The sequence below is a fragment of the Ipomoea triloba genome, chromosome 1, assembly GCF_003576645.1.
Source record: "Ipomoea triloba cultivar NCNSP0323 chromosome 1, ASM357664v1".
In the NCBI taxonomy this organism is placed as follows: domain Eukaryota; kingdom Viridiplantae; phylum Streptophyta; class Magnoliopsida; order Solanales; family Convolvulaceae; genus Ipomoea; species Ipomoea triloba.
This window is the reverse complement of record NC_044916.1, coordinates 28,130,759-28,147,171: the sequence shown is the minus strand read 5'-3', so window position 1 is coordinate 28,147,171 and position 16,413 is coordinate 28,130,759. Positions and strand designations below refer to the sequence as shown.

Genomic DNA, 16,413 nt, shown 5'->3' with positions numbered 1-16,413 from the left:
AAACTAGAACGATGAAACATAAAACGAGCCACATATACTAATTTAATGTTAATTACAGATGGACAACAATTGCCAATTGGGACAAATTTTGATGAGAACAATGAATCCTAGAACGATGAAACATAAAACGAGCCACATATGAATCCTGGGAATTATATTGAATTACATGGCTTCAAATTAATATGTCCGTGAGTGTTTAATATATAGATTTAATAAAAACGATTAGGAAATTAGATTACTTTTGTTAATTAAAATTAAAAATTCTTAAATTATAAATTAGAAAGTCTATATTCAATATAATTGCTATGTTGCGTTCAGTATTATCATATCATATGAATCCTAGGAAGGATTAATATTGAATTGCATGATTTGAAGCTATACACTGCCGATCAATTCTATTGAATAATTAGGAAATTAGATATATAATAATTAAGTAATAAATAAATATGTTTAGGAAAGTAGATATATTTTGTTACTAAGAAATAAAAAGTTTCCTAATTAAATACAAGTCTTAAATATTTTGCAAAAAAGGACCCGATTAATATTGAATTTTTTATTTAATGATGTGACATCTTCTTCTTCACCGCCGGTGTATAGCATCTATACACCGGCGGTGCATCAAATATTAATCCTTTTTTTTTCCTTCATATAAACATACATTGAACTGGTTGAAGATGAACACTGATCGAACATCTAATCTTCTCCTCTTTTTTTTTTCTTTTTTCTTTTCCTACTTTCTCAACCTACTGAACTACAAAAAGTCAACATCGCCTCCACTAAGGCTCAAATTCAACCCTTCCATATGAGAGTGCAACCGAATGCCACTAGACCACAGGGTTTTAGCAACCAAACCTCTTATCTTACTATTTATCTTAATGTTGCATTTAAGCCAAAAGTTTAATAATCTCGAATCTTGATTGCTTAGCTTTCTTTTTTATTAAACATTGACCTAGCTAGCTAGTTGAAATGAATATAACATCATTATCAATAAATTTTTACAACATTTATTTAAAAAAAAAAAAATCTTTAACAAATTAAATGAGTTAGGTTTCAAATTGTTTGGTTGATTTGAAAATTGATTTTGCATTGAAGAGGAGTAAAGGCAAGGGTAGGGTCCCTTTAATTTTCTGAGTTGATGAATGGTGTTTATAAACTTGAAGAAGAATTGCAGGAGAAAGAGAATGATTACAAATTAAAGATCATATTTGAATTCATATAGCTTTAATTTGGTGGTCCTAACTCCTGATCTCAGCTTATAACTTCACTCTCATGCATACATATATATAGTCAAATAGAAGCTATGGTAGCTCTGTGTACATAATAATAAATACTCCATAAAATGGGTAATAAAATCAGACTATCAAATCTCTGTCAGGTGGGGTTAGGCCAGGCATTAGGCTGTAGGGGTCGATCCATTTCAAATGAATACAAATCAATGCATTTATGCATGGAATTAAAGAAAAGAAGAAAAAAAAAAACAATTTTAGCAGAGAAGACAATGAGAAACAAATTAAATACAAGCTGTATGTATAATATAAAAGGAATTTTTATGGTGATGAATTGTAGTTGATACAATTATATAGGTAATTATTTTTAGTTGTATTGGTATTGTTGGTGGAATGGTGGTAAACTGGTAATGTTATCAGTAACAAATATAATTAAGCATATGTACATGTTTGTAACAGGTCGGCCAGGTACAACTTGACATCAGTGTCAATCAACATCTTAGGAAAAATCTAATATAATTATGTATTTGGACAAGTTTAATCTATGTTTAATTTGCCTCAATTTTCAGGTTTATATTGTTGCAAATTTTTTTAATCTCTAATTAATAAATAATTAAATATACATAATTTCAATTTTAACAAAATTAATTTTGGAATGACAAAATATAAAATTAAGAATATATATATATATGTGTGTGTGTGTGTGTGTGTGTGTTACCTCATCCACTAATGTCCATTGCTTTATTACACGAATAAATTCAACACTATATATAAACACAAAAGTTGTTACATTTCATTGCATGCATTCCCCATGTAGATTTAAAGACGGGTGTTTAATTCAAAAAATGTTTATAAATAATGCAACATTCTTTATAATAATATCACATAATAATTTTAAAATTTGAGAATGACTTTTGAATGAATGTGATAAAATGAACTAAAAATAAATTTTGGGCATTTTACATTCTTTAAAAAGACCTCAAGTTCGCTCGAAGGTTTGAATAAATAATGGCATATAACATTTTAATATTTACATTTGGTAAAAATGACATTTTTAGTTGTTGAATTGTTTTATAATGATTGACTGCTCAGTCCTTTATTTATTTTTTTTCCATAACCAATTTTCACTTTTTCAATTGTAATATTGGTAGCTTTTTTCACCCATGTTTGGACGAAAACATTAAAAACTTAATAGAAATTTTACACAACTTAAGAAAAATAGCGTTTTGATCTTTGAATTCTTCTTAAAGTCACTTTTCACCCTTCAATTGTTATCTTGGTAGTTTGTTCACCTATGATTAGATCAGATGAAACTATTAAAACTTAATAAAAGTTTTATTAAACTTAAAATCAGAATAATAAATTTAAAATTTTGCAATGTCCTCAATCTCTCATTTGAAGCATTCCCATTTTTACTCTCCAACAAGTACACCTCAAACCTCAAAGAGAAAGGCCATCATTGCGAACATAAGAGCTACCATAATTGAAACAGTACATATGCAAATCTTTGAATCTTGCAAATGTTTGGTTCTTTATTAAGTTAGTGCAAATTAAAGGTATGCCCAAATTATTGTATTTTATGTTTCATATTTTATCTCTCAATCATCAACACAATTAATTTTTAATGCATTTTTTTTAAAAAAAAAATCAATATAATTTTAGAAAAATCTAAACTTTGAAATCTTTTTGGAGTCATACTAAAAAAGAAAAAAAAAAAGTTTTCCAAATGTGTTTTTTTTTATTTTTTATTTTAGTAAAATTAGATGTATAAGTGTATAACTATATATAAATAATTACGGAGTACAATTTATTTTTTGATTTTGGTTTTTGTTTTTGTTTGAACAATGGGTATGTATATATGGAATACCTTTTTAACTTTTTATAATTTTTGTCATATTGAGTTTAAATCATTTGATTCATAAAACAGCAATACATAATAATATATAAAATTGGAGGAAGATGGATAATATTTATTATAAAATGGGAAGAGGAAGAATGGTATACATATATACAAATTTTACTTCTGGATTTTGAGTTTAATTAACTACTAGCTAGTAACAAAATTTAACTAATTGAGTAGACAAAATTAATAAATAGAACTTATAGATTTGGAGTTAATGGTTTTCTTGGGACCGGGTACACCATTATTCGGGTGTTGAAGTACAGAACGGGGGTAGGCTATAGTCCAAGGAATGGACTAAGAATAATATCGTAGTTACTAGAAATTGAACCCTGAATAATATCACTGGACCAGGAGATTAAGTGATCCCAGGGATGACGTCTAAAGGGAGAATAAGGGTGACTATTTATAATATGAAAGGCCTTCCAGATAGTTGGCAAATGTATGGCATCTGGTAGTCTTCAATCTTGGTCATACATGTGTCCACCACTACTTTGCTTCCATCGCACTCCCCATGCATAAGTAGAGTTTCCCGCCCTCTAGTACATAAGAGATCTGAGTAACTATCAACATTATAATACATCTTATCTATTGAAAAATACAGTGGCATTTTTTATAAATAATTCAAACTTTAAAATACAGTTTTCAACATTATAGAATACAATTAAGGGTGTGTTTGGAAAGTAGGAAAATGACTTCTGAAGAATGTTTTCTGAAAAATTAGTCATTTTCGGTGTTTGGATGTACTCTAAAAAACTGTCTTGTGTGTTTGGTTCATTTTCCGGAAAATGAGTGAAAAATTAGTAAAAATGTATAATTATATATTTTTATTATTTTATTTAAAATATATAAACTAATAATATTTATTAAAAATTAGAAATAATTTTTTTTTTTTACAAAAAAACGTCGCACGAAGCCATTTTCCGGAAAAATGAGCTCATTTTCCGTGGTCAAAGGAAAATGTTTTCCGTTGACCACATTTTCCGGATGTTGTCAAACTCCAAAAGCTCGGAAAAAGATTTCCGAAATCATTTTCCGGGTTAGCAAACGCACCCTAAGTATAGTTATAGAGTGCATATGTTCACTGTACTTATACATATGCGGGTTGTACCCTATTGACTCTGTTTGGCAGAGCTTATTTAGGAGCTTATAGCTTATTTTAAGCTACTAATAAGCTATAAGCTCTGTTTGGTGATTTTCCTAAAATAAGCTAGTAGCTTAAAATAAGAGCTTATTTTTGAACGCTACTTAAGGTAGCGTTTCAAAATAAGCTAGTAGCTTCCTAACTTTTTTTCCATTTTTAACCTTATTATTTTAAAGAAATGACATCTTTTACCCTTTCCAATTAAAACCTTTTTGGCTAAACCTTTTTGGCTTTTTCTCTTCAATATGTTTGGTTGTAATTTCAATTTGACATTTGTGTTTGAACATTAATTTTTGTATGAACTAATCTTATGAATTATAAACATTTTGTTTTACTTTATATGTTTTCAAATATATGTTCTTACATTATATTTTATTAAATATATTGATTTCACTATTTTATATTTTAATATATAAACAAACCTATTTAAATTTAAAATTATTCAAATTGTATGAATATGCCCTTTTTAGTCTTTTTACATTTATCAGGTTATCAAAAAGCTAATTTTACCAAACACTTTTAAGCATAACAGCTAGTTTAACAGCTCTTCAGATTTCAGCTTCGAGCTTATAGCTTTTCAGTTTTCAGCTACTTTTCAGCTTTCAGCTACCTTTTCAGCTAGGTTTGCCAAACATAGCCATAGTGTGATTAATTACACTTTAAGATATGAGTTATTTACTAAAATGTCACCACATTTTTCACCTCTTATAACTTTAAAGTCCTTAATTATTTGTCCTCAAATCTATGACTTTGAGTGATTCTTAGTTCTCTCTTGCAATAGTGTTTGTATTTAATACAAATTCTATGTATGTGTATATAGACCCACAAATTAAAGACAACATTAGGGTTTACGTACCTACGTGGTGTTTCATTTTGTGTAAAATTTCTATTTTTATTAAGGTAATTACTAATTAATTTCCTTTATATTTATTATTTTCTATTTATATTGGATTTTCTCATTAAATTAGAATTTATTTCCTTTTTATTTTTTAGATCTCCATTAGGTTTGAAAGTTAGGGTTTAGTAAATTCTTTTTTAAATTGGCTTTACATTCAATGTTTTTGAAGAATATGTTACTTGCTGTAATTGCTATTTTATAGGTATTAACATGGTCAGCCCAAGATCATAATTTTTTGGAACTCAATTTTTCAACCATATATATATGTGTGCGTTTAGTTTCAAGTGAGAATCACTGTTAACATGTGAATCTGTGTATCATTGTGCATCGTTGATCTTGCTTGATATTGTGGTTTATAACGTTTTTGACCTGGTAAATATATATCATTGCACCACTCCACCACTGTATTTGCACCACTGCACCATTGTACCATTGCATCAGATGCACAACTCCACCACTTCAAGCATCTCAATCATTGATCTCTCATTTAAACGGTAAATACAAGTTCACACCCAAACATAGGTTCTCACCTGAAACGGACCATGTATATAAGATCAAATGAGAACAAGCATAAAATAAATAAGAACTAATTTCAGTCTTACATCTGAAAAAATCAGATGGATCATATCACATCTTAAAAAAATACAGTAACATTTTCATAATTATCATCAACTATACTTTGCAAACTTGAACAATAAAATCTGTAATTCATTAATTAAGTTTAATTGATAGAAGCTTTTAATAAATATTATGGTTTTTTTAAACTAAAAATTGTATTTGTAATTTCATAAAAGAATATCTAAATTAAATTGTTGCATAGAATTCATATATTTTTACGGCCCCCATAATAAATAAAATAAAAATATAAACTTAAAATCCAAAGATATTTAGAATGGTAAGTTATATAGCGTGGGATATTGTAAAAATGTGGAGGGAGGCAGGCGAAAAACTGGGGGTTGCATTGATGATCCCGAGGGAATCTTAAACATGCAGGCAGGTATGCGTATATAGGAAGAGGGAGGATATTGGATAAAGCATATTTTATGGAATTATATTTTGTTTGGTAGTACAAACACACATTGGATTCCTGGCAGCTGTAGGAGATAGATGGGAGATTCAAAATTACAGATTTATTTGGGGATGCCCAGTTGCCCACTGATAGAGAAAGAAGAGAAATTGTGGTTTGTGGAATGTGGACGAACAACCCACTCCCCTAAAAACAGGGGCTCTTGTCTCCTTTCTGTCCTCACCACCCCCGCTCTTCTTTCGTCCTATTCTCCACACTATATTAAATATTTCTTTTACTATCAAAAATGTTTCCAAACATCCAAGCAAAAATGCTGTATTCTCAATCGTCTTTAGTATTTAGGAACTCTGTTGAAAGAGATTTAGGTGAGTTTGAATAGTGAATTACTCTAATAACTCTTTTAAAAATTATTTAAATAAATTGTGTTTAGGATGGTCAAATGCAAAATTTTCAATTGAAATATGACATTTAGAATGATCAAATACATAAATTTCACACCTTGCTCTTGTTTTCTCCTATTCTTCACAATCTATGCACTATCAAAAATGTCTCAAAAGATCTAAGAGAAATGTGAGTACTCTCAACCGCTTAGTGTAAGGAGTTCAACTCTATAAGTATGTTTGAAATAACAATTGATCTAGTGAATTGTTTCAACTATTCTTTAAAAGGTTATTTAAATGAATTAGGACAAATCTCAGTTATGATCAAAGTATAGATTTAATCATTTAATTGGTCGGAATATAGATTTAGTCCTTCAATTATTGTCGAAGTGGCGAATTTAGTCTCTCAATTATTATTTTTATCACCAATATGTCACTTAATAAAATACTAAATTTGCATTGTAAATAATTGAGATACTAAATCTATACTTTGCCCGTCGTTTATTTTTAATGCGTTGTGTAAAGACTTGATTAGCTAATGAAATTTATGTGGTTCAAAAAAAAAAATCTATACTTTGGACAATTATTAAACTTTGACAGCGATGTTTCAATGACCATTTGACGAGATAGGCCACAATTATTTCCATAGGATTCCTTCAACGTTTCATTGTCAAATTGTAAGGTGGGAGTAAAAATCAACTATACTTTGGGGTATAAGATTTGATCTGCTGCTGCACTGCTCCTCCTGTTCACGACAGTAGCAGATGAGTTCATTATTACACACATACTAATGTAGTATAAAGTGACACTGTTTCTTTCACTCTTTTTCCCTAAACCAGGAGGGACGACAGAGAAACAGAAACCCTCCAGGCCAGGCTCGTTTGTTTTCAGAACCTTGTATCTGTAAACCAAACATGGATTCTAGAACTGTCTTCTTAAATGGAAAATTGTTTCAGGGGGCTTTAAATCCTTTAATCCTTCCTGTCCACCCAAATAAAGGGCTAAAACTGAACTGACAAAATGACTGTTTCTGTACATTATGTATTATTGTCTTCTGCTACTTTAAGAATCTAGTGTGATCATGAATGAAGAAGATGAGAGGGGCGTCCTTGATCGCTCATCATAATGCTTTCTTGACTTCAAACAAGTTTGAGTGCTCCTTGTTGGCGGCTTCAACGTCATCTGGTGATGCCACAGCTACTACCACCCCTTTATCTCTTACAGCATCAAGTGCATCAGCAAATTCTTTAAAATCAGCCAGCCTGGGTTACATAAAAATGCACTTCATCATTCATTTGGAACAACACAGTATATCAAATTCAGAGAACCAACCTGTAAAATTACAATTACAGAAAGAGATGGATAATAATAGGCTCTTACAATCTGGTAGAATCTGTATCTAAAAGCATCCAAAATACTTTCAAAAAAAGAAGAAGATAATGCTACAGTTCACTTTTTAAGCATCTGTTTGTGTTTTTTCTTTTCCCTGCTGGATGAGCTTATTTATACACTCAATAATTAACCACACTATTACCTGGTTGATAAGATTTCTTCACGCCTCCTTTGCCTTTCTTCTTCAGTAACTCCCAATAAATACCGTAATAAGCTGAAAGAAGTGAAATTAGTAACAAGGTGATTATTCAAGGGATGAAGGAAGATATAAATATACATAAAAGTTGAACCTTGTTGCCCACTTCCTAAAAATGGGATCTTTCCATAACTATAATAACTTCATCAGTAATACGGAGTAATATATATTTTAAAAGTTAATGCAACTCCCAGCTTGATAACCATCAAGGTTTAGATATATCAAAAAGTTTAAGTTTTCTTAGCAAATAGAGAAACAAGATTGGTTTCCGTATAAGGCTTGAACCAGAAATCTCTGAGGACCACATAATTTTCAACTCTAAACATAAATACCATTTCCAGTTAAAGCCTAAACAGTATCAACAGAATTGGGATTTAGATCATACAGATGTAACAATATAAAAATGAGTCAATACACTCAATTAAGAAAAAACAGAAAAGTTGACAAGTATAATTGGGGAACAAAAAACGATTTAGCAAAATTTTTTGTTGCTTACAGGGTATGGGATGACTCTTTACAGAGATTGAGCATACAGAAACCCTTACCTACTATATCCTTTTGCATCCGGTAGCTGGTATGCATCAACTTTTCCAATGGTCCCGATAATAGCCTTCGTGAGAGCATCATTGTCCATCTCAAGGTTTCTCAGGAAATCACTTGTTCCATCATACACATCAAGTGTCTTCTTTAGGTTTGGGTCCCGATAAGACAAAAACGAGAATACACCTGAAGAACCAAAGTACATTCAGTACTTGGGAAATCAAGAATGGATGTCACACTTCACATGAAACAACTATACCAGAGTGGGTGTCAAAATCACAAAATCCTCCATAAGCTCCACCACTAACTCGTACACGATCCCACAACCAAGTGGTTCCAATGTACTTGGAAATAACATGCGCACTTCCATTGAGCTCATAACCAGCCGCATAGATGTTAGCTGCTTTTCCAACATAGTTTACCTTCATAAAGAATGAAATAGGCTTATTAGCTGAATTTACTATCTAAAAAAGTATCGGAAAACTAAAAAGCGATTGATAGTAGACAACTTACCTGAGTAGGAATAACAATAGCTTCATTTGTAGGTGAAAGTCGACCTTCCCAAGCAGTTGATTTTGTTAAGGAATTACTAGGAAGCAAATCAAGGAATTTGCTAACATGCTTTTCAGCAAACATTAGAGTTTTCTCGTCAGCTGTTAGATTAACTAGGCAGCCGTCTTTTGAGAATATAGATCTGCGGATCTCCTCGAGAGATGAACAAATTTCTGGCCAGTCCTTATCAACTTTCTCTTCAAGGCTTCTCAGATAATCCAAGTAGCTGCAAGCATATGAATGAAAGATTTTTACTTCTTGTGAGTTGTGATCCAACAAGTAAATACAGAATAGAATAAAGAGAGCTACTGAGTTTCACATCTCAACAAAGGAAACTCAAACTTAATATAGTTTCTTAACCAAACATCACAAAAATGTAAAAATGATATTAATGTGACAACAAGATAAATAAATAAGATAATGATTTTTAATTTAAACACTCTTGGAGAAGTCAAGTATCACACATGCCGTATGCCAAGTAAACAAGTTATGTAACCTCTTGCCTTTTTCATCTTTTAGTTGACTCCTATGAATTCTATGCTCATATTATCAATGTATAGTTATTATACTATAAGATATCTTGTTCAACAACTGGGTACCCATAGGGAAACACTAAAATACTATCATGTAAGCTGCGCAGCAAATCTTATTCAGTATATTGTAGGCTAGTACACACTGAGTTACAGGTAAATCAGTATATATCATGTGTAACCTGATACCACCCATTTGTTCAGAGATCCACCCTGAAATGTTAAGTTTTGCATCCATCCTAGTAGCTGCAATCCTATGACCACTGCCTCTTAGTTGGTTCTGGAAAAAAAAAAATTCCTTTTGGGATTAGAGAATAGAGAAAATTTTCAGATTGAAGCAATTCATGTTCGAAGGTTTGTCAGTTACCTCCATTCTAGCTTTTCTTTGAGAAACAAACTGCTTGAAACGTTTTTGGTCTGTAAGTTGGACATCTTGGAGGATACAGTTGACCTACAAAAGCCAATTTGAATAATCTCATCAGTCAGTTATTTTACCTAGTCTGACAGATAAATAGTAAATTAAAATGTTGATCAATCACAAAAAAATCATAGTATGTTCAGTTCCACACAACAAAACCTTAATGCCAATCACATGCGAAGATTCCAAATTAGGGGGAGCAAGGAGAAGAAACCTGAACCAGTTTATGACAGGAGAACTGACAAGTTTCAACAAAGATTGCTAAGATAATAATACCCCATGGATACATATCAATAAACATCTAGGATTCAGTATTTAAAATATAACAGCACTAAAGGTTCTTGCGAATGCTAAATAACCATTTAGGAGTCACAACCATTCCTTACAAGGTTAGAAGAAAGAAAAATATAGCCATAAAGAGATGAAGGGATATATGTACATTTGTTCATCAAATGCCTTGAGCCCTTAAGATCCGTGTGAATTGAATATTGTCATTACTCATTAGTCACTAGCAGTCACGGGAGAACTAAACTTACCAATTCAAATAGATCTCCAGTTCGTCCAGACATAGCTTTGCCTCTGACAATCATATGACTACATGGCTCCACCTTGCCGCGCACTGATGAGGTGAAAGGATACACTGAAATGCCTCCAGTTTTTCTTCCAATCAACTGGTTGAGTTGAACAAAGTTCAAGTCCTTCGTGCCCATCTCCAACAATGATTGACTATTAAGCATTTAAGCAATTGCAAATTAACACCAGGTAATATCACTACCATTAGGACTTAGGATACAGAATAAAAATAGATTTAAACATAGTTTCAGAAAACGATTAGCTCAGCTATCTTCCAAACCATATATTAAATATTTTTCGGCCTTCACAAAATTCCAAGCATAATGTTTTATGAAAAATTATATCCTGATCCCACAAGACTCCCAGCTGCCAACTACAAAAGACAGCTCCTGTGAAGCCAGGAGGATTTTATGGCGTTCAATACCATTCCACAAAATACGAGTATAGCAGAACCAATTTCATGTACAGATAATGATACCCATTAAATTTGCTAACTTTTAATGTTGATGCCTAATAGTGGTGCAGGATGGAAATGCTCTATTAAGTTAACAACTTACCAGAAAAGTGGCACCAAAGGAAGAAGCTCTGGCTCTAATAAGTTCAAATTGAAGGCAACTTCTGCGTAGAGAACATCATTTGTAAAGAGGTCATGTCGCAAAACCTTTGTCCCATTAATCTCCCCAACCTACAATCCATTAAGTTAAACATGGAAAGGAATCAGGTAAAATCAACGAACTTAACTAAGGAGCTCAACTACCAACCTACAATCATGAGTTCAATAAGTTTAACTTGGAAGGAATCAGGTAACATGATGAACTAAAGTGTTAAACTAAGGAACTCAATTACCTCAATAGGAACATGTGTTGGTGTGCGGGGAATATCCTGTAGAGAGAGACTTGGTATACTTTTCAGGGCTTCTGGTGGGTCAGGAGTTTCTTGTTTCAGCCGTAGCTCAAGTGTAGCACGTGCCAACTCAGCAAGATCCTCCTTAGTCATGCTTTCTTTCACTTTATTTAGAATTTCTTTCTCAGTGGCTTCGTCAAGGGAAGCCTTCTCAGGATCAGGCTGTGACAAAATAGAATCCGTGCACAATCAGAATCATTTAATCACATGTGACATGTATATTTATCTTCATAATATATAACAACACAAAGTCAATACAATGATTACCTGCATCTCTACAGTCACACGATGTGGGTTATTCAAGATGAATTCTTCTATTAATGGAGCAAAAACAGCTTTTGAGCCTTCCTCAGCTATTCTTGTTTTCAGGGTCTCTAGAGGTTTTTGATATTTTAGTGGTTCAAATGGATCCATTTCATATATCCATTTTCCCTAGAAGGAACATCACAAGATAAGAGCATATATTGCATTCAGGAAGAGAAGGAAAACAAATGAAGAAAATAAAGATATTGACAGAAGCACAAGCAATACTTACAACAGAACGGAGCATCAAAACTAGCCCACGAGGATATCTGCCAGTGTTGTTCTCTCTAAGAGAGAACTCAATCGTGTTCATTGATGCCTCCACAGCATCTAAGTTAAAACCTTCCTCTGCTAAATTCTTTAGGGTGCTTATGATCAATTCTTCTACTTGTAGAATCTTGTTCTCTGAAACACCCTTCATTCCGATGCTAAATTGAGGCTGAAGGAATGCATCTTCAACCCCACCCCCAACAATAGCATCACCTAAACCACTTTCAAGCAATATTTTCCTTAAAGGAGAAGCAGGAGTTCCTAAAAGCAAATGATTCAGAAATCCAAGAGTGAGCTCGGTTTCCAAATCTAGTGGCTTATCAGATAACAGCCAATTAAGGCACACCATGTGCTTCTTCTTTAGGTCACCACCTTCCCCAGCAGGATACTTTTCAACAATTTTGATTGGCTCAGTAAATAATTTTTGAGGTTCAACTCTAGACTCTTGAGGTGCTGAACTTGCATCAAACATATCCAAATATTCTGCATGACATAATTGGGAAAAAAAGAATGTAAATTATTAAATCAAGTTGCAAAGTTTCGGTAGTAGCTAATTAACGGGACAAAGATGTCAGTTTGAAAGCACACAGATGTCGAAAGACAATAGAGGACATTCATCAGATATTTGAAGAATTCAGGTCCATTTGAAACAGGATTTCGATCCTTCTTTTTCTTTTCACTGGATACGTGGTTACAGTCGCACTGAAAATGGGTGCAAGGCTTGATGGTAAGAAAATAAGCTTAAAAAGGTTCATAAAGGTAAGAAAACTGTTATAATCTAAGATTGGGCCAGGGCCACTCAATAACCAGTTGAACACTTGAAATTAGCTCATAATCTCAATTGGGCTATAAAATCCTATAATGCACATGGCCAAACCACACTAAAAGATTGAATCCAACCAATTAGATAGTCTAAACTCTTAACAAATATTAAGAGCATCACTTAGCTCACATACTGAATATAAAATAGGAGAATGACTGAATTTGTATAGACAGATGAAATAACAAGAAAAGGGAAATGAACCTGTATATTGTATTATTGTATTCACTGCTGAATAGCATTATCTATCTCCAACTTTTACACTACCATTGATTAGAAGGTTAGATGTTTATCCTCTCCTTTTGATAATTTTTTAGTTTTTTTCTTATGAAAATACCACTTTGAAACAAATTAACGGTCAGAAGCCCTCTTTGGGTGAGTCTGATGCTCCTAAATGCATAAAGGATATGATCCTACATTGAAAACAAACGAGGAAATAAAACCTACCACTTAAGATGCGCAACCTTTCAGTTGAATCATCATTACCATAAAACCATATTCTGGCATTGCTGGGGTGGTAATATTTTTGGTGGAAATCCTACCGAGTTTATCAAAGCGTAAAAAGTTAGATTAATATTTAGCATTCATCACAATTAGTGTAGGGCATACCAAAAACCTCATAAAGCATAGGCTAGTAATTCAACAAAATACGAAAAGCATGTGATACAATAAAGAATAGTTATGAACCTTAGATGAAAGAATAACTAGTGCACATAAGTGAAGCATGCTGAAATCCTGGCATAGCTTAATACATAATACATTGGAGACAGGATGAAGTTAATAGACAATAAACTTTTTACTACTAATATCACCTTAATACAAAACATACCGTTTCAGTTAAAAGCATGGTGTGAGAAGTATCTCTGATGCTTAAACACCAATTTTACAGAAATGTGGATAAAAATTCAAAAACAGACAATAATTGCTTCTAAATGCTTTCTGCACTTAGTAATATGGCATTTATACGCATAAGTGGAAAACTTTGAACACAAGACTTGGAATGTTTTTAAGAATACAGAAGAAGCAACTAGTTCATATACTCCATGATGAAACATTCAAACCTGAAGAGCTAAGGCAACAAAAGCATGAGACACTTGTATACATTGCCTGCAACACAGAAACAGTACTATGCACAAACATGCAAACATATTCATTAGTGTATTTATACAAGCAAGTCTAAGACAGAAGCATATTAGTTTGCCTGCCTAACTTTCTAATGCCAAAACATCTCATGATGAGAATCAATGAGCACCATGAAAAATGAACAATGAGTAAAAATATAACATTATGCTTTAAAATAGTAGAGCAATAACATGTATGTGCCAAACCTTAAATTCGTCAAAAGTAAGTTTAGGAATGACTTTTGGATCTCCACCACTATCAACACCATATGTATTGTCTGGAAAAAGAGCCTGCAAATAGAATAGAGTAAAACTTATGGTGTAACACATGGCCTAGGTTCAGATGCCCAACACACAGAATTCTTCAGCCAGCAACTACTAGATTACTAGATATATGCTATGACATTATTTTAGTCACAATTAGTCCCAGTGTATGTCCAATAGTACTGAAGCAATTATTTACAGGCTCTATTTAAATAACAGAGGCGTTTATGTGGCTCTTCAGGTAGCAATTACTACATTACTAGATGCATGCAATGTATTACAGTAAATCACAGTCAGTTCTAGTATATGCTGAATGCTGAATAGCACGAAGGAATTTAGTTGGCTCAAATAGTAAGTGGTCGTCAATCCAGAAAGTGTGAAACCCTTACTTGTCGGGACTTCCTGCCCAATATGTTATCAGGTTGTGAATAAACCCCTTTCATCTCATTGAAAACAACTCCTGAATTGTAATAAATATGATTTATCATCATTGTGAAGATGATTTAAATGCCAAGTAAATAAATGAATAATAAAAACAAAAGAAAAAGGAAATATTTACTGAAAAGAAAAACCTTTGTAAGTTATGTCTTCTGAAGGGTCATTCAGTTCATAATGCCAGCCCTCTTGTTGAAAAGTTTGAAAGTCCTCAATACATTTTGGGAAAAAGACAGCATCTAAATACACATCAACCAAGTTATAGAAATCCTGGAAACAAAACAAAATACTAATAATAAATAAATAAATAAATAAATAAATAAAGGAGAGATTAGGGATTTAAAAGGAACAAAACTTGAGAGAAAGCTGCACTTGTATATATCAACTCCTTATTGAGATTCTGCACTTCTACCTTTGTATTTGTGGAAGCAACGGGATAACAAGTCCTGTCCGGATAGGTGAATGCATTCAGAAAAGTGTTCAAGCTCCCCTTCAGTAATTCAACAAATGGCTTTTTTAGGGGATACTTTCTTGAACCGCACAATACACTATGTTCCAATATGTGAGGAATTCCAGTTGAATTTTTCCTGCATTTGTGTTTTTAAGATAAATGGCGTCAATTTTATAAATAATAGATTACTCCATGACAGCAATGAGAACTATTCCAAGATTGCTTCAAAGTTTCCATTCTTCAAAAATAAAAAAATAAATAAATACTTTGTTACTCATTATCGTAAAACTTTAGCATGATAAGTGCATATGTCTACTTCCTAACGATCATCGTCTAGGATTGACTTACGGAGGGGTTCGGAAAACAATTCCAAATACTTTGTTCTCATCATCGTTGGAAACCGACATAATTTCAGCACCAGTCTTCTTGTGTTTATACAGAACAGCTCTCGACTTACACTCATCAACGAACTGCTCCGATACTTTCTCGAACCCAAGCTTCCGAACAACATCATCTTCAGCTCCAGAGAGTTCTGCAAATTGAACGTGAATGTAAAATTAATCAAATAAGAAATACAAAACACTCCAACCCCAATCGCAAAAGGCCGATTGATGATTACCTGGAGACGATTGAGGAGAGGAAGTGTGGACGGCTCGGACGGAGAGAGGAGATAAGCGTGTTCTCAGGTGGAGAGAAGATAAGGCGGCGGTGGAAGCGAAGAGGAGGCGGTTGCGGAAGGTGGAGCGGGGATTGCGGAGGTGATTAGCGAAGAAAGGAGGGCGTTTAGAAAAGGAAAAAGGAGAGCGTGCGAAGAGTGTAGAAGAGGCGAGTGTGGAGTTGGGTGGTGAGAGGGAGCGTAGCAGAACTCGTCCTCCCTCCATTGATGGTGTTGAGACGGAGATGATGAAGATGTGGCCATGAGGGTTGAGACTGAAAGGGGGTTTTGATTCATGGGAGGGAAAAATATCAACGGAGTTTAACGGACAAAGGATAGTGCTGCTCCGTGTCGAGAAATGAGAAGTTGTGTTCCCAAATTTTTGAGGTTTTTTTTTTTTTTTTTTTTTTTTTTT

The 16,413-nt window shown here is 33.0% G+C and overlaps 1 protein-coding gene across 1 annotated transcript; it reads right to left on the bottom strand.

Annotated features, from left to right (window-relative positions):
- Positions 1–7,256: 7,256 nt before the first annotated feature.
- Positions 7,257–16,313, bottom strand: LOC116028130 (presequence protease 1, chloroplastic/mitochondrial-like). The gene is made up of 19 exons (XM_031269909.1): positions 15,963–16,313; positions 15,692–15,875; positions 15,305–15,479; positions 15,030–15,162; positions 14,847–14,917; positions 14,401–14,484; positions 13,520–13,610; positions 12,215–12,735; positions 11,947–12,111; positions 11,623–11,841; positions 11,334–11,461; positions 10,740–10,929; positions 10,153–10,236; positions 9,968–10,065; positions 9,217–9,481; positions 8,963–9,125; positions 8,709–8,889; positions 8,110–8,181; positions 7,257–7,837 (listed from the first exon to the last, which is right to left on the bottom strand). Exons 1-19 carry the CDS (start codon positions 16,222–16,224, stop codon positions 7,696–7,698), a joined length of 3,228 nt encoding a protein of 1,075 aa, XP_031125769.1. The 5' UTR covers positions 16,225–16,313; the 3' UTR covers positions 7,257–7,695.
- Between the last annotated feature and the right edge of the window lie 100 nt (positions 16,314–16,413).

Excerpts from the sequence above, each read along its gene's own strand:
- LOC116028130 (XM_031269909.1), bottom strand. The coding sequence starts at position 16,224 with ATGGAGGGAGGACGAGTTCTGCTACGCTCCCTCTCACCACCCAACTCC. Across the intron at positions 14,918-15,029 it reads AGAAGACATAACTTACAAAG|GAGTTGTTTTCAATGAGATG; the intron begins GTTTTTCTTTTC and ends ATTACAATTCAG. Across the intron at positions 8,890-8,962 it reads TGATTTTGACACCCACTCTG|GTGTATTCTCGTTTTTGTCT; the intron begins GTATAGTTGTTT and ends TTGGTTCTTCAG.